The 18,937-nt window shown below is 47.7% G+C and overlaps 1 protein-coding gene across 2 annotated transcripts in view; it reads right to left on the bottom strand.

Annotated features, from left to right (window-relative positions):
- The window catches only part of LOC115085856 (zinc finger protein 271-like), a 32,209-nt gene that overhangs the window by 9,747 nt on the left and 3,525 nt on the right, over positions 1-18,937 (bottom strand). The window contains exons 2-3 of one of the 2 annotated variants that reach the window (XM_029592364.1): positions 12,503-12,629; positions 4,956-5,075 (exon numbers count right to left, since the gene is read on the bottom strand). In XM_029592364.1, coding sequence (XP_029448224.1) covers positions 4,956-5,075; positions 12,503-12,629 — 247 coding nt within the window. Of the gene's footprint in view, positions 1-4,955; positions 5,155-12,502; positions 12,630-18,937 lie in introns of those variants that run through there. The other variant, XM_029592365.1, reaches the window with a different exon arrangement.

The raw sequence follows: 18,937 nt of genomic DNA, 5'->3' as shown, positions 1-18,937 counted from the left end.
CCGGACATCCATCTGTCATGTCTAGCAAATGTGTGCAAGGATTTCCAAGTGGCCGCCCGGCAAATCTCTTGGGGCGAAACACATTGGCTTTCCGCCCAGGACGCTGCTTGTGACCGAAGAGAATGCACCTTAAGACCTTCTGGCAATGGCGTCTTTCAACCAGCGGGCAATAGTAGTCTTAGAAGCTTTAGACCCTTTCTTAGGGCTGCTCCACAGCACAAAAAGATGATCCGACAACCTGAACGGATTGGTAACCTCTAGGTACTGTAAGAGGACTCTACAGACATCCAACCTTCGCAAATCCCTATCCTCAACGGAGAACGTTGGCAGCTCGATAGACTGGTTGACATGAAATGCAGAGACCACCTTCGGAAGGAAGGAGGGCACCGTCCGCATAGAGATCCCCGAATCAGAAATCCTCAGAAAAGGCTCTCGACATGACAAGGCTTGGAACTCAGAAACTCGCCTAGCCGAACAAATGGCTACGAGAAACACCGTCTTCAGCGTTAAATCCTTCAACGTGGCCCGCCTCAAGGCGGAGCCACACAGACTACGGAGAACCAAATTTAAACTCCATGAGAGAAGATGGCGTAAGTGTTTGTGGGGAGCTGATTTAGTAAAACTGTGTCAGTTTCCTTAAGCCATGTCTCTGTTATGGCACAAATGTCAGGGTTATCATCTAGGAGAATCGATAAGAATGGGAGGTTTTTTTTTGACTATTGATTGTGCGTTGAATAGGATGAGGGAGAGAGCAGTCAGACCAAGGAATTGAGTAAGAGGGGTGAGCATGATAGGGAGAAGTGTTCGGAGGTGTGCGCAATGGCGGTAGAGGTGGGGAACAGAGGGCTTGTGATTGTAGTGTTTGAGTATTGGTATTGTGTGAATCTGCATGTTTAAAATTGGGCTGACTTATGGAGATTGTTGAGAGATGGAGTTGATGATGTAGATAGATATATCAGGTGGTTGTTGAAGTGGGGGGGAAGATGTGATGAAGGAATGGGAGGTATAACAATGTATAAGTTGTAGTGAGTTTTAGTGAGAGGGAGAAAAACTGAAGGCGGCGCTGAGAGGCAGGTGCCGATTACAGGGGGAGAAGACATGGGGAGGGATGTGGATAGTGATAAGGGAGGAGAGGTTGCTTGTGGAGGTAGTCCAACGTGTGTTATAATGTTCGCTGTCTTTTGGAGTTATTCTTCGATGACTTGGTATCAGAGTTGGGGCAGCACAAAGGGGCACACTAAGGGGCAGGCCCTATAGTTGCGCTCCTTCGGTACGCGACGCCAGAGGCCTGCCTTCTCCCTTTAAGGTCTTCTGGCACCGGAAGTGATGGCCGCGGAGGGGCGGTCAGAAAGCGACGTGGCTCGGCGATTCGGGGCCGGAAGAGGTTGGCCGCAGGCTCACGCTCGGACCCCAATAGGTCACCCGCACCAAAGGCGTCGAGCCGTACGTGTTCCGAGTCATGGTGGTGGCGAGTCGGTCGGTCGGTCGGCAACGGTGGCGTCACGTCAGGTCGGTCGGCTGCGGTCCAGGCGCACAAGAATTTTGAATAGAAGCCACAACAGGGCTAGGGAGCAAGGCCTCGGAGCGTCTGCTCAGAATGACATCTCTGTGTCACCTTTCTTGCAGAGTTTTCTGGTTGGCATCACAGAGATCTCTCCATGGAGAAGCCCAGAATTATATGTGAGAGAGGGATAAAGAAGACACCCAAAACCCAATAGCAACGCAGCTAAAGGAAGGGCACCCAGAGGCCACAGTAGATAGGCTTACTAAAACGAGTAAGAGACTGTAGGCACCCAATGTACCCTTAACTGATTCCCGAGATTGTGTGGAGTGGGAACACCAGGAAAAGTTAAGTGAGCCCCAGGGGACGAGGGCCCCCCCAAGATTGGCTGGAGGTATGTACAAGTGTTAGAGGGGAAGCATTCCCTGGCTTAGTGATTCGCATCCCGATGCTATCCTCTGTTAGAAGAAATAGACAGCCAGAGTTCATGGCAGGAAAGGAAAATAGAAATGGAGATAGCAGGTACCCCTGGTAAGAGGAGAGTAACTGATGGGAACCCTCAGAATAACTTAAAGCACAGCTTCAGCTATCTAGCCTGATCCACCTTAAGGGACACCCAGGAGGGGAAGTCAAGACCCAGGGCATTCCCTCGGGGAGAGGAATAAATGTTCAGGACCAGGGGAGCAACAGAGGGGTCCTGGGGAAGAGGAGAAGGCAGCTCCTACACTAAGACTCTCTATTTGTGATTGCTGCACCTTTTGATTTAAAGCTGCTGAGGTAAGCAGACCTTTTTCTGCATGTTTTCTATTTCACTGTAAATGATAACATTATCCTGTAAATAAAAGGTTCGGAGTTCAGACTCTCTGTCCTCCAGGCCCCTCTGTAAGACAAGGACTGCTAGCACAGTATCACACATGGTGTGAGCAGTGGGATTTTTGCTCTAAGAGCAGCAGCAACCCTGAAAGTGAGTACAGCAGGCCAAGGGGACTAGCCCTGCCTGGAGAGTGAGGAGCATAGAGTGAAAAAGACATATCGGCTAGATTTTGTCTGCTCTCCTTTAGAAAGAAACTGAAAACCTGGCTGTTCTCTCAAGCCTTCCCCTGACAAATTCATTCCCCAACTATTATCGAAAGGAACTGTTATGCTTGAACCACTCAGTTAATTGTCCATGCTAATCAATGGTGTACTAGTTCACTTTACTCTTAGAAGAGCTTTGTTTAAACTAATTCTTCCTCTTTCAATTGTCCTGTATTGTAATCCCTGTTCATTGTAACTTTCTCTCTTCTGGTTATTGGTTTCCCCTGGTTATACTGTAAACCGGTACGATAAGACTTTGTCTTGAGCATCGATATATTAAAATAATTTAAATAATTAAATAAATAGATTTTTATTTTTCTTGTTTACCAGAGGAAAAAAGTAGATGACATCAATATTTTGTTTTTGCTGTGTTCCTGAAAAGGGCAGCGGTCCTCTGAAATTCAAAAAGCCTTGGCTACATCAGAGCATGTACTAAACCAGCATAGACCATTTATTCCAGGCTCTCACCGAGGAGCGGCAGCAGCCACAATCTGTTGTATAGGCTCAGTGTGTCTAGCAATAAGTCCTGCAAGAGAATTTGAACAAGCTTCATCGAAACAGATTGCAGAAGCCCTGCAGGCTATTATAGGCCGGTGTAACCTCTTATTGCCATTATACCTAAGATAGGTCTAGAAGAAGACCTAGGTCAGTCCTCGAGTGCCACAAACAGCCAGGTTTTCAGGCTATCTACAATGAATATGCATGAGAAAGATTTGCATGCATGGCCTCCAATGTATGCAAATCTACCTCATGCATATTCATTGTGGATATCCTGAACCCCTGGCCTGTTTGTGGCACTCGAGGACTGGAGTTCGTCATCATTGACCTAGGCTATTTTCTAGTGACCTTTAAATGAACCCCCTGGCTAGCCTGGACCAACCATTTGAGCAATTTGCTGAGAAGCAGCAGCCGGGCTGCCTTCTAGGCTGCTAATTCAAATGGCGGGGACACCCTTATGGAGGTTAAAGCAGCCTCCACGCAGGTGGACAGGGTGCACTCCAGAAATGCCCCAACAATGGTTCTGGTGGGGAACCCTCCAGCATGGAGTTGAAGGATGTAGGATGGAAGTGGCTACAACCTGAAGGGAGAAATGCCACAGAGGTGGCCAATGTAATCATCCCGGAGCAGTTTTTCTATGGTTTACACCTTCTTGCGTGGCAGTGGGTACACCAGCATTCGAAGCTTAGCCTGGAAACTGCCCTAGAAGTTGCCGACGCCTTCTACCAAGCACAGTCAATGCCAGAGAATGCAGGGTGCGAGAGAGATGATCAGCGCTGGAACCTGGAGGCCACAGTCAGGGAGCAAAGCGTCTACCACAAACACAAGAGAAGGACCGGCCATGGGAATTAGGCCCACCGCCGAACTTCAATTGTGGAGAAAGGGGCCTCTTCACCAAATAATGTTCCCGGATTAGGGAAGAAGATACTGCCACCCCCATTTGTAACTCTGTGGATATTCTTCACCCTGAACTTGCTACTTTTGTGGTTCCAATTCAGCTACATGGGGTCTTGCAGATTCCGGAAGTGAAAGAAACCTCATTCAGTGAACCTCCAGTGACTTTACCTTGCATTCACAGAGACCAAAGGCAATGCCCTACCCTGAAGACGCTCACCGGGCAAGCAATCCTTGGAGTGGGAGCACTCCCGGGGCTCTCGTATCCTCTCATCCTGGGATGGGATTTCCTAGACCTTGAGACTCTCTGGGGCCAGTTTAATGATTTATCAGCCAACTCTTATCTGAGGAAGAGTCCTTTCCAGAGATCAGAATGATATGTGAGGGATAAATAGGTGCAGAGGTGTTAGAGGGGAATCACTCCAAGGCTTAGTGATCCACATCCCGGTGCTATCCTCTCTCAGAAGAAGAAAGGAACAGATAGAGTTCATGGCAGAAAAGGAAGATAGGAATGGAGATGGGAGGAGCCCCGGTTAAGAGGAGGTAAGTGAACCCCTCAGAATACTTAAAGGACGAGCTTCGGCTATCTTGTCCAATCCTCCTTAAGGGACACCCAGGAGGGGAAGAGGAACAGGCAGCTCCTAGGTGAAGGCTATTTGTGATTGCTGGAACTTTTCATTTACAGCTAAGCTAAGCAGATCTTTTTCTGCTGTTTCTTTTGTGCTGAAAATAATTAAATTATCCTATAAAGGAAAGGTCAGGAGTCCAGACTGCTCTGTCCTCTGATTCCCTTCATAAGTCAAGGACACTCGCATAGTATCACAGCACACAAAAATGAATAAAATGACCCAGACACAAGCACTGCCTGTCACAGACACCCTGTGAGTGATTCCAGAGATCTGCAGAGGAGCTTGTGAAGGGGTCTCTGCTCTTCCACTCTCCAGCTCAGCAGTTTGACCCCGCTCCCTCTTATTCTTGCACTCACCTGAGCAGCTGCTTTTCCCAGTTCCTCCTTCCTCTGATCCCGGCTCATCCCTGATGTAAGGCTCTTCCCCTCGTTCAATGTGGGATATAATCTCAGGGGTGATGGTCGGGGAGCCTGTTCCTGGGGTAAGAGCACTGCATTAGGTTTCTCACAGTCACTCAGTATAATATCACTGCTCATTTTCTGCAGGAGGATTGCACTGAAGGGAAAGATGCATTGAGAGAGACACTCAGATACCTTGTGGGCTGCACCAGGGCCCCAGAATGGGACGTTTTCTATAGAAAAAGGCTCCAGGTACAGAGGTGGGGAATAAAGCAGGTTTCTCCGTATCCCCTCAGAACATGTATGAATACAGTGCAGTGCACATACATGACCTAAACGTGTCTTGAATGCAGATGTAGTCAGGATCCCCTGGAGTCTCTGTGCTCCCTGTGGGGATCTCAGAGTTCACGCACCAATGTCCATCTGTTAGGAATGTGTCTGTCTTTCTGTCCTTCACTGACTACATCCCAAACTCATCTCTTCATATCCTCCTCCTCACTACAATTACTAAGAAATACTTTCCCTTTCTATCCTGTTACACTCTTCCCCCACCTCCCCTCCCTCATTCATCCCCATCCCCCTCCTCTTCCTCACTACAATTACTAAGAAATTCCTGGCCTCTCTTTTTTTTTTGTGTCCTGGCACTTTTCTCTTGCTCTTTTGGACTTCCAGTTCAATCAGAACCAGAGTTGGACCTAGCACCGCGAGCCTTAAATTCCAACTACCTGTGAATTTGCCCCCCCCCCCCCCCCCCATTTTAAATCTCTCAAAAAACACCAAATCTGCTCATTGCAGCACCAGTCCTGAGCTGTGGGAGAACAAACACCAAGGCTCCTTCTATAACCCTTCAATCACGAGCCCTGTATCCAGCCACTAGGTGTCACCCCTGAGCAATGACCCTGACTCCCTGTCCTCCCTGGGCACAATGAATGCCTGCATAATTCACAGTCCAACTTCAGCCGACTCAGCGAGTAGAAGACCCAGCCTCCCTAAATAATGTATTTATTTCCACAATTTCTATTCCTCTAATCCAATAATCTCAAGGGATTACAGTCAACATACACAGTAAAGCATAACAAAACCTTACGCAATACAAAACGCAAAACATGACAAAATAACTAAAACCCAACATTGTGATACATCTCATGGAAAAAAAAATAAGATTGACCAAAACAGTGTGGGAAGGCTTGAGAAAAGAGATGTATCTAGTTCTTCCTATACTGCGAAATGGAGAAATTACTTACCTGATAATTTCATTTTCCTTAGTGTAGACAGATGGACTCGGGACCAATGGGTTATGTGCACCCCTGCCAGCAGATGGAGATGGAGTCAGGTTTCAAAGCCGATGTCACCTTAGATACACCCCTGCAGTGACTTCAGCCATTCAATATTCTCTTCAAAAAGCTATCATGGACACATTATTGAAGAACGTGATTAGAATTTGGATACAACTTGATTAAAAACTGGATACCGCAACTGTACCCAACCATAAGAACATAAGAAATTGCCATGCTGGGTCAGACCAAGGGTCCATCAAGCCCAGCATCCTGTTTCCAACAGAGGCCAAACCAGGCCACAAGAACCTGGCAAGTACCCAAACACTAAGATGATCCCATGCTACTGATGCAATTAATAGCAGTGGCTATTCCCTAAGTCAACTTGATTAATAGCCATTAATGGACTTCTCCTCCAAGAACTTATCCAGACCTTTTTTTTGAACCCAGCTACACTAACTCCACTAACCACATCCTCTGGCAACAAATTCCAGAGTTTAATTGTGCATTAAGTGAAAAAGAATTTTCTCCGATTAGTCTTAAATGTGCTACTTGCTAACTTCATGGAATGCCCCCTAGTCCTTCTATTATTCGAAAGTGTAAATAACAGATTCACATCTACCCGTTCTAGACCTCTCATGATTTTAAACACCTCTATCATATCCCCCCTCAGTCGTCTCTTCTCCAAGCTGAATAGCCTTAACCTCTTCAGCCTTTCCTCATAGGGGAGCTGTTCCATCCCCTTTATCATTTTGGTTGCCCTTCTCTGTACCTTCTCCGTCGCAACCAACATAAGCACCGAATCCTAGCAATACTATAGATGCCTTGAACTAGAGATAGAGCAACAGCTTACATGGAATCGAAATTCACCTCATGTGCGATTCCTTGGCACCTCTCCTGGGCAGCCGTGGACAGGATGCTGAGTCCATCTGTCTATACTTAAGGAAAACGAAATTATCAGGTAAGTAATTTCTCCATTTCCTAGTGTGTAGCAGATGGACTCAGGACCAAAGGGATGTACAAAAGCTACTCCCGATCGGGGCAGGAGGCTGCCCGTGGCCCACTTAGTACTGCCCTCGCAAAGGCTGAGTCCTCTCAGGCCTGGACATCCAGGCGGTAGAACCTGGAGAAGGTGTGCAAGGAAGACCACATCGCTTCGCAGATGTCAATGGGAGACAATAGCTTAGCTTCCACCCAGGATATGGCCTGAGTTCTAGTGGAATGAGCTTTGACCTGAAGGGGTAAAGGCTTCCCTGCCTCCACATAAGCTCCCGTGATCGCTTCCTTGATCCAGCAAGTTATGGTAGCTTGCGAAGCTGCTTCGCCTTGTTTTCTTCCCCTGTGAAGGACAAACAAACAGTCTTGTCTTGCACACCGGTTCTGAGCATTCCAGGTACCGTACTGAAAGCCTATTGACATTTAAGTGGCATAGTAGGTGGTAGTCTTCCGTGTCCTTGCATCCATCCGGGGACGGTAAGGAGATGGTCTGGTTCAGGTGAAACTCCGAGACTACCTTTGGTAAGAGGGAGGGGACGATGTGAAGCTGCAACGTTCCTGGAGTGAACCGGAGGAATGGTTCCCGACAAGACAGCGCCTGTAGTTCAGAGATGCAACGAGCCGATTATATCACCACCAAGAATACAGTCTTCAGTGTTAATAGGCGTAGAGACAGAGCGCGCAGTGGCCAAAAGGAAGGCCCTGCTAAGAAGTCCAATACTAGACTGAGGTCCCATAGGGGGACCGGCCACTTTAAGGGTGGTCGGAGGTGTTTAACCCCTTTTAGGGAACGGGCCAAGTCCGGATGCGTTGACAGGCAGGTTCCGTTCACCTCTCCCCTGAAACAGGAGAGGGCCGCCACCTGGACCTTCAAGGAGTTGAGGGACAACCCTTTGTTCAGGCCGTCCTGTAAAAATTCCAAATCATGAGGATCTTGTCATTTGCGGGGGCACCCTGCATTCCTCGCACCAGGCCTCAAATATTCTCCAGATCCCTACGTCCGCCAGGGACGTTGAGAACTTCTGTGCGCAGAGCAAGGTGGTGATCACTCCCGCCAAATATCCCCGCTTCGTCCGGCGAGTCCTCTCAAGGGCCTTACCATAAATTAGAATCAAGTTGGGTCCTTGTGAAGGACCGGACCTTATTGGAGAAGGCTGCTGTGCGGGGGGAGGCGAAGGGGACTCTCCATGAGAAGCCTCCGCATGTCTATGTACCACGGGCATCTGGGCCAATCTGGGGCCACCAGAAGGACTAATCCTCTGTGGTGTTCCATCTTGCGGATGATCTTGCCCAGCAGAGGCCACGGAGGGAAGGCGTACAGTAAGTCTGGCCAGGTCTGGACAAGGGCGTTGATCCCTTGGGAGCTCTGTCTCGTCTGCGACTGAAGAATCATGGGACCTTTGCATTGTGAGATGTAGCCAGTAGGTCGATGGACGGGAGGCCCCAGCGATCTACTAGGAGCTGGAAAGCTGTGGTCGACAAAGCCCATTCCCCTGGATCCTTGCTGAGAAAGTCTGCTCTGATGTTGTCTTTTCCCACGATGTGGGCGGCTGAGATCCCTTGTAGATTTAACTCCGCCCATTCCATAAGGGGGTCTATTTCCAGAGACACTTGGTGGCTTTTGGTGCCTCCCTGGTGGATGATGCAGGCAACCATTGTTGCGTTGTCCGACATCATGTGGACTGCCTGTCCCTGAAGCCTGTGGCTGAACTGCAGGCATGCTAATCTGACTGCCCGTGCTTCCAGGCGATTTATGTTCCAGAGCGCCTCTTCCTCGGTCCATCTCCCTTGGGTTGTCAGTTCCTGATAATGAGCCCCCCACCCTTGGAGGCTCACGACCGTCATCAGGGCGATCCAATTCGGTGGGGACAGGCTTACACCCTTGCTTAGGTGAACTTTCTGTAGCCACCACTGGAGCCGAGAATATACTTCCATTGGTAGGTGGAGGCGGATTGAGTAGTCTTGAGAAAGATGGTTCCAACATGACAGCAAGGAGTGCTAGAGTGGCCACATGTGTGCCCTCACCCAAGATACTACTTCCAAGGTTGACGCCATGAGGCCAAGGACCTGGAGCTCCACATACTGGGGTGCATCGTGTTTGTCAGACGCACTTGGCACATCAGCTTCCTTATCCTCAAGGGAAGGAGGAAGACCTTGTCCTGCTTGGTGTCGAACCGACTCCCAGGTACTCCAAGGACTGGGAGGGGTTGAGGCTGCTCTTGTCCATGTTCACGACTCAACCGAGTTGTTGTAGGAGGGACCGAACCCTGCTGCTCACCTGGAGGCTCTCTTCCAACGACTTCGCCCGGATCAGCCAATTCTCTCAATAAGGGTGGACCAGGATCCCTTCTTTCCTCAGTGCTGCCACCACGACCACCATAATTTTGGAAAATGTTCTGGGGCGGATGCCAGGACAAAGGATAGCACCCAGAACTGGTAATAGCAGCCCAGTACTGCAAAGCGTAGGAAACGCTGGTGGTCTTGATGGATTAGGATATGAAGGTAGGCCTCTGAGAGGTCCAGGGAGGTTAAGAACTCTCCTGGTTGAATGCCATTATGTCAGAGCAAAGAGTTTCCACTCAGAAGTAAATTATCCACAGAAGATGATTGACGTTCTTGAGATCCAAGACGGGTTGGAATGACCCCCTCTTTCTTGGGTATGATGAAATAGATGGAATAACGTCCCATATTTACTTGGGGTGTAGGTACTGGGGTTATAGCCGTCACACAGAGGAGTCTTATCAATGTGGATTCCACTGCCAGTTTTTTTCTGCTGGGAGTAGCAAGGTGACATCATGAACATGTCCCGAGGAATGCTGTGAAATTCCAGAGCGTATCCTTTTCGTATGATGTCCAGTACCCATTTGTCCAACTTGATCTTGACCCACCACTGAAAGAAGATGGATAGTCGGCCCCCTATCTCCTCGTCCCGTGGATGGGTCGACCAATATTCATTGGGAATTTTGGCTTGAACCTGAGCTTGAACCCCTTCCTCTTATTGGTTGTCTGTTCCAAAAAGACTGAGACCTTCCTGAGGGCCGAGATGTCTGAAATGATGAGTTTCTGTAAGGCCAGAAGCACTGGGAGCCCCTGGCCTGACCCCTCAAGGGAGAGGGGTGCTGCAACCTCTTTTTCTTATCTTCCAGTAGCCAAGACAATAGAGATTCACTTCACTTACTGGCTAGTTTTTCCAATTCATTACCCGAATAGGAGGGATCCCTTAAAGGGCATCTTTGTGAGGTTCCTCTTAGAGGTCACGTCTGCTGACCAATTTTGCAACCATAGCTGTCTTCTGGCTGCCACCGCTGAGGCTATTCCTCTGGCCGAGGTGAGTACTAGGTCCGAGCTTGAATCCGCAAGGAAGGCCGCAGTGGGCTCGATCATCTCTCTGGAATGTGCTCCTGAGCTATCTGCTTCTCTCGAGAGAAGCAGACATGAATGGGCCACCAGGGCACAACAAGAAGCGATCTGCAGTGTCATTGCTGTTGTGTTGAAGGCCTCCTTAAGGATGGATTCCAACTGCCTATCATGAACATCCTTCAAGGCCGCTCCTCCCTCTATTTGGATAGTTGTTCGCTTTGAGACGGCACAGACCAGAGCGTCCACTTTTGGGAAACGCAAGCGTTCTTTGACCACCGGGTCCAGAGGGTAAAGGCCTCCATGGCTCGACATCCTTTAAAACTCGCTTCTAGGGCGTCCCATTCTAAGTCAATCAATTCCTGGATGGCTTCCAGCATCGGGAAATAGCAAAAGGCTTTCCATAGAGACACCAGGATGGGATTCTTCCTTGGTTCCGACATAGGGTCTGTGCCAGGAACTCCCAGCGCCGGTAATTCATCTCTTATGGAAAAATCATAGCATGGTCCGGTATGGCTCCAGGCCTGGAGGGATTTCCCCATCCTCCAATGAATCCGCATCCCCTTCGTCATCCGTGGAGTCCGGGTCCCTGTCAGGGATACCCTCGGTGAGGCAAGGCATGTCCCAAGGCATGCTGATAGGGCTGGGAGGGTGAGGCCTTCCTAGCTGGGGCTCTGGCCGGGCAGGTCCATATTTAGCCCAGGAGGAACTGGGGTAGGTGCTGCTGAACCGCCCTCTCCTGGGGGCGCCGCCGCCCCGGAATTGATTAGGTCTGGGGTCCTGCCAGATAAGGTCGTCTCTGACCCATCCTCTGACTGGGAGGGACTTGGAAAAGTTCTGAGAGTCCATCCCTGCCTGGGCCTCCTCACAGTGTTGACACAGGAAGGATTCCAGGTCAAGCTGCGCAGCCCTAATATGGCCGGCAGCAGAAAGGGAGCGTCGTTTGAGCTTCATTGCTGCCGGGACCATAATTCTCTGTAGCTTGTGCATTCAGCCGGATAGCGCCTCTCGAGCATGCTCTGGCCCGCCTTGGCGCGTGTAAATCTGAGCAGCCGGTTGTGCATGTAGTTATCGTTCGGTTAGGCGCACAAGGGGCGGCCCGCACCACGCATACCGACGGGCAATGGAGGAAAATGGCACCGCAACAAAACTGCTTGCAAGATGGTGCCGCCGCGGCCCGCCACGGGAGCCTGAAGCGGGACCTAGCCCATTGGGGGGGCCGCTCGACCCGCTCGGAAACCCCCCTTCCCTTGCCCTAATGGGATCGGGAACGTCACTGATACGGCGCGCCGAGCAAGGAGACCAGAGGAAAGTCTTACCAAAGCCTTTCCACGTCTCTGACTTACTTTACTTCTTTACTTACCTGGGCTCAGTGCTTACCGGCTGAGTACAGAGACGGCCTCCAGCTGCGGGGGTGGGGGGGGGGGTGGGGGGGGAAGAGGGCTTAGGCCGTCACCACTGCGTTCGGCTTCCTGCACCCGCTGCTTCAGCAGCAAAGTCCACACCGGGAACCGACTACCAGACCAAGGCAACTTCTGAGGGATCTCGGAAATCACCTCAGGAATTCTCAACTGGGGGAGAGACCATTAGGTATCACCGCAGGAGAGCGGGGCTCAGTCTTTTCTCCAATTTAAAGATAAAATTTCCTCTTCTAAAGAGTACTGTGTTCCCGATAGGGAAGGCACAATCCACATCTGCTGGGAGACGGAGAGATTCTGAATGGCTGAGGTCACTGCAGGGGTGTATCTAGGGTGACGTCAGCTTTGAAACCCGACTCCATCTCCATCTGCTGGCAGGGGTGCACAGAACCCATTGGTCCTGAGTCCATCAGGCTACACGCTAGGAAAGATCACTTTTTGCTCTTATGTCCCTCCTTACCCAGGGAGCTGAGGGTCTGATAATTCTCCTTCATCACCTCCTTGTAAAGCTCCTTCTGCCATTCTTCTAAATACCCCCACTCCTCCTGGGAGAAAGAGACAGCGACGTCCTCAAAGGTTACTGGGACCTGAAACACAAACCAGAAGCTCTCAGCACCTTCTGCATCAGGAGAGTTTAGCTCAAGGGCTCGGCAGGACAGGGGAAGGGGATTCTGGGTGTAAATAATTCACAGTCACAAAACAGAGTCCCCGAGCAGAGAGCACTATCCCCGAGCAGAGAGCACTATCCCCGAGCAGAGAGCACAACCCCACGAGCAGAGAGCACTATCCCCGAGCAGAGAGCACTATCCCCGAGCAGAGAGCACAACCCCACGAGCAGAGAGCACTATCCCCGAGCAGAGAGCACAACCCCACGAGCAGAGAGCACTATCCCCGAGCAGAGAGCAATATCCCCGAGCAGAGAGCACTATCCCCGAGCAGAGAGCACTATCCCCGAGCAGAGAGCACTATCCCCGAGCAGAGAGCACTATCCTTGGCAGGCCCCATACTATGGAACACCAATGCCCTTGGAGTTAAGATTACAAAGTAACAACAAAACATTTAAAAGCCTGGCTCTTTAAACCAGCTTATCAAAAAGAGAAAGGAGAATAGGACCCAGGGGAAAGCAGGCACAAACAATGGAACAACAAACACATAACCAAAATCAACATGTGTGCAATTTTATTTGATATTTTAGTGTAAGTTTCATTTGTGAGTTCATCTATAAAGGCTAAAAGTACAATGATAAAGCGAATCTCGTATCCTAAACTGTTACGAGGAGAACTGGACATGATTCATTATACTTACCAATTAGTATTATTTACAACTCTGTTACCGATCCTGAAGGGCACCTATGTAACTTGATATACTTTAGCATCATTTTATGTGCCTTAATGTAAACCGTTGTGACGGTACCCACTGAGCGACGGTATAGAAAAATGTTTAAATAAATAAATAAACAAACATAAGAAATTGCTATGCTGGGTTCATCAAGCCCAGCATCCTGTTTCCAACAGTGGCCAATCCAGGCTACAAGTACCAGGCAAGTACCCAAAAACTAAGTCTATTCCATGTTATCGTTGCTAGTAATAGCAGTGGCTATTTTCTAAGTCAACTTAATTAATAGCAGGTAATGGACTTCTCCTCCAAGAACTTATCCAATCCTTTTTTAAACCCAACTACACTAACTGCACTAACCACATCCTCTGGCAACAAATTCCAGAGTTTAATTGTGCATTGAGTGAAAAAGAACTTTCTCCGATTAGTTTTAAATGTGCCCCATGCTAACTTCATGGAGTGCCCCCTAGTCTTTCTACTATCCGAAAGAGTAAATAACCGATTCACATCTACCCGTTCTAGACCTCTCATGATTTTAAACATCTCTATCATATCCCCCCTCAGTCGTCTCTTCTCCAAGCTGAAAAGTCCTAACCTCTTTAGTCTTTCCTCATAGGGGAGCTGTTCCATCCCCTTTATCATTTTGGTTGCCCTTCTCTGTACCTTCTCCATCGCAATTATATCTTTTTTGAGATGCGGCGACCAGAATTGTACACAGTATTCAAGGTGCAGTCTCACCATGGAGCGATACAGAGGCATTTTGACATTTTCCGTTTTATTCACCATTCCCTTCCAAATAATTCCTAACATTCTATTTGCTTTTTTGACTGCCGCAGCACACTGAGCCGACAATTTTAAAGTATTATCCATTATGATGCCTAGATCTTTTTCCTGGGTGGTAGCTCCTAATATGGAACCTAATATTGTGTAACTACAGCAAGGATTATTTTTCCCTATATGCATCACCTTGCACTTATCCACATTAAATTTCATCTGCCATTTTGATGCCCAATTTTCCAGTCTTACAAGGTCTTCCTGCAATTTATCACAATCCGCTTGTGATTTAACTACTCTGAATAATTTTGTGTCATCTGCAAATTTGATTACCTCACTTGTCACATTCCTTTCCAGATCATTTATAAATATATTGAAAAGTACAGGTCCCAGTACAGATCCCTGAGGCACTCCACTGCCCACTCCCTTCCACTGAGAAAATTGTCCATTTAATCCTACTCTCTGTTTCCTGTCTTTTAGCCAGTTTGTAATCCACGAAAGGACATCGCCACCTATCCCATGACTTTTTACTTTTCCTAGAAGCCTTTCATGATGAACTTTATCAAATGCCTTCTGAAAATCCAAATACACTACATCTAGCGGTTCATCTTTATCCACATGTTTATTAACTCCTTCAAAAAAGTGAAGCAGATTTGTGAGGCAAGACTTGCCCTGGGTAAAGCCATGCTGACTTTGTTCCATTAAATCATGTCTTTCTATATGTTCTGTGATTTTGATATTTAAAACAATTTCCACTATTTTTCCTGGCACTGAAGTCAGGCTCACCGGTCTGTAGTTTCCCGGATTGCTCCTGGAGTCCTTTTTAAATATTGGGGTTACATTAGCCACCCTCCAGTCTTCAGGTACAATGGATGATTTTAATGATACCATCCGGTCCAGGTGATTTATTACTTTTCAGTTTGTCAATCAGGCCTACCCCATCTTCTAGGTTCACCATGATTTGGTTCAGTCCATCTGAATCATTACCCATGGAAACCTTCTCTGGAATGGGTATCTCCCCAACATCCTCTTCAGTAAACGCAATGGCCTTATCTTCTCTAAGTGCCCCTTTAACCCTTCGATCATCTAACAGTCCAACTGACTCCCTCACAGGTTTTCTGCTTCGGATATATTTAAAAAAGTTTTTACTGTGAGTTTTTGCCTCTACAGCCAACTTCTTTTCAAATTCTCTCTTAGCCTGTCTTATCAATGTCTTACATTTAACTTGCCAATGTTTATGCTTTATCCTATTTTCTTCTGTTGGATCCTTCTTCCAATTTTTGAATGAAGATCTTTTGACTAAAATAGCCTCTTTCTCCTCACCTTTTAACCATGCCAGTAATCATTTTGCCTTCCTTCCACCTTTCTTAATGTGTGGAATACATCTGGACTGTACTTCTAGGATGATATTTTTTAACAATGTCCACGCCTCTTGCACACTTTTTACCTTTGTAACTTCTCCTTTCAGTTTTTTTCTATTTTTCTCATTTTATCAAAGTTTCCCTTTTGAAAGTTTAGCACTAGAGCCGCAGATTTGCTTACTGTCCCCCTTCCAGTCATTAATTCAAAGTTGATCATATTATGATCACTATTGCCAAATGGCCCCACCACCATTACCTCTCTCACCAAATCCTGTGCTTCACTGAGAATTAGATCTAAAATTGCTTCCTCTCTCATCGGTTCCTGAACCAATTACTCCATAAAACTGTAATTTATTCCATCCAGGAACTTTTTCTCTCTAGCATGTCTTGATGATACATTTACCCAGTCAATATTGGGGTAATTGAAATCTCACATTATTACTGCACTACCAATTTGGTTAGCTTCCCTGGTTTCTCTTAGGATTTCACTGTCTGTCTCACCATCTTGGCCAGGTGGATGGTAGTATACCCCTATCACTATACTCTTCCCCAACACACAAGGGATTTCTACCCATAAAGATTTGATTGTGCATTTAGTCTCATGCAGGATGTTTATCCTGTTGGACTCTATGCCATCCCGGACATAAAGCGCCACACCTCCTCCCGAGTGCTCCTCTCTGTCATTGCGATATAATTTGTACCCCGGTATAGCACTGTCCCATTGGTTATCCTCTTTCCACCAGGTCTCTGAGATGCCAATTAAGTCTATGTCATCATTTACTGCTATACATTCTAATTCTCCCATCTTACTTCTTAGACTTCTGGCAATAACATACAAACATTTCAAAGTTTGGTTTTTGTTTGTATTTTCATTCTGCTTTTTAATTGATAGGGATAAGTTAGAATTTTTTAGCTCAGGTGAGTTTTTAGTTACAGGCACTGGGACTACTTTTCTAATTATTGGAACCTCACTGTCGGGATGCCCTAATTCTAATGCATCATTAGTATCCTTTGAAGATACCTCTCTCCGAACCATGCGCTGCTAAGCGACTGTCGGCTTTCCCCCTTTGTTCTAGTTTAAAAGCTGCTCTCTCTCCTTTTTAAAGGTTAGCACCAGCAGTCTGGTTCCACCCTGGTTAAGGTGGAGCCCATCCCTTCGGAAGAGACTCCCCCTTCCCCAAAAGGTTCCCCAGTTCCTAACAAAACTGAATCCCTCTTCCTTGCACTATCGTCTCATCCACGCATTGAGACTCCGGAGCTCTGCCTGCCTCTGGTGACCTGCGCGTGGAACAGGGAGCATTTCAGAGAATGCTACCCTGGAGGTTCTGGATTTAAGCTTTCTACCTAAGAGCCTAAATTTGGCTTCCAGAACCTCCCTCCCACATTTTTCTATGTCGTTGGTGCCCACATGTACCACGACAGCCGGCTCCTCCCCAGCACTGTCTAAAATCCTATCTAGGTGACGCGTGAGGTCCGCCACCTTCGCACCAGGTAGGCATGTTACCAGGCGATCCTCACGCCCACCAGCCACCCAGCTGTCTACATTCCTAATAATCAAATCACCAACTATGACGGCCGACCTAACCCTTCCCTCCTGGGCAGTAGCCCTTGGAGATACATCCTCGGTGCGAAAGGACAATGCACCACCTGGAGAGCAGGTCCTTGCTACAGGATCCTTTCCTGCTGCACCTGGTTGGTGCTCTCCCATTATGAGACCTTCTTCCTCCAAGGCAGCACCAGGGCTGCCAGTCTGAAGTTGGGACTGGACTACTATGTCCCTGAAGGTCTCATCTATATACCTCTCTGTCTGCCTCAGCTCCTCCAGGTCTGCCACTCTAGCCTCCAGCGATCGGACTCGTTCTCTGAGAGCCAGGAGCTCTTTGCATCGCATGCACATGTACAACTTCTCACCGGTGGGTAAAAAATCATACATGTGACACTCGATGCAAAAGACTGGGAAGCCCCCCTCTTGCTGCTGGACTGCTGCCTTCATCTCATATTTGTTCAGTTCCTAGTTAACTTTTAGGTTGCTATGGGAGTAGGAATGTGTCTAATTAGCGTCCTTTAAATGTATTAGTGAATTCACTATATGTCTGGTAGTGGCTTACAGGGGAATGATCAAACTCTCAATAAGGTGTGGGGAATTCATGAAGTTAAGTTAAAAGGCTGTTTTGACTTTTTTTTTGTTTAGTGTGAAAATGGCATCTGCCTATAAATTAAAAGATAAGCTGGGGTGGGTGGGTTGGGAAAACAACCAGTCTAACTTCAGTTTATTCCCTGCCTTACTATTAGCAGCACAAACATACTAAATAATATTCCCCAATAGTTTACTTCTCCCCAACACTTAAAGAAAAAAATAATTTCCCAAGCAAAACTTACTGATTCCTTTCAGCCACCAGCAAGGTGATCCTCTCCTCTCAGTGCTCCCACTGGATTGTTAGCGAGGTCGTATTAATGGTAGATCTTGTTCTCCCATCTAGATGTTTCTCTGTTTTTGGAGGGTGTTCAACATCCTCATTCTTCTTGGTGTCTGCCCCACCTTTTGGTGACTGAGTGGTCTTTTCTTGCAGCCACTTACCTTGAAAATGATTGTCCTGCTTGCTGTATGTTTGACACTACGGCCCGTGACGCCAGTTCTCCATGTCTATCTCCACCATGAAGATCGAACAGTCGAGCATACTTTCACCACTAATGATGATCCTCAGGTACCGCAAGAATGTCGCTTCATATCTAAGGCACATAACGACCTATTCCTGATCAATTCTGCCCCTGTTCAGCACCAGCAGGCAAACAGAGTAATTCAAGTGGAACTCCGACTCCAAATCCAGCAAACAGGAAGGTGCAGACCTAATCTTCTCCGACCCCAGGCTTCTCTGTAGAAAAGGCTCATGGAAAGAGAGAGCTGACAGCCCAGAAAAGCAACAACACTGAACATACAGCAACCAGGACAATCATTTTCAAGGTAAGTAGCTGCAAGAAAAGACCACTCAGCCACCAAAAGGTGGGGCAGGCACCAAGAAGAATGAGGATGTTGAACACCCTCCAAATCAGAGAAACATCTAGATAGGAGAACAAGATCTACCATTAAGACGACCTCAATACCATGCCAGTGCTGCCACCAGAACCTGTAAGGAGTTTAGAGCCGATCCTTTACTAATCCTGCCTAGAGAAAACTCAAGATCAGCAGTTTTTCCACTCTGCTAGGGTGAAAATCTCTCACCCTGCATCAGCTTTTGAACACTCTCCAAACCCTGATATAAGGTAGAGATGTGGGAAACTTCTTAGCTTGGAGCCTCAGATTTTTAAATATGGATGATCCCTGCAGAAGAAGATTCTTCAGGACTGGCCTCCGTGACCAATTCAACCCATCGTGCTGGGATGACTTGCATATTTCCGTATTACCCTGCCGAACATTGGCAAGGGAA

This window comes from Rhinatrema bivittatum, chromosome 2 (assembly GCF_901001135.1).
Source record: "Rhinatrema bivittatum chromosome 2, aRhiBiv1.1, whole genome shotgun sequence".
NCBI lineage: Eukaryota > Metazoa > Chordata > Amphibia > Gymnophiona > Rhinatrematidae > Rhinatrema > Rhinatrema bivittatum.
This window is presented reverse-complemented; position numbering and strand designations above follow the sequence as displayed.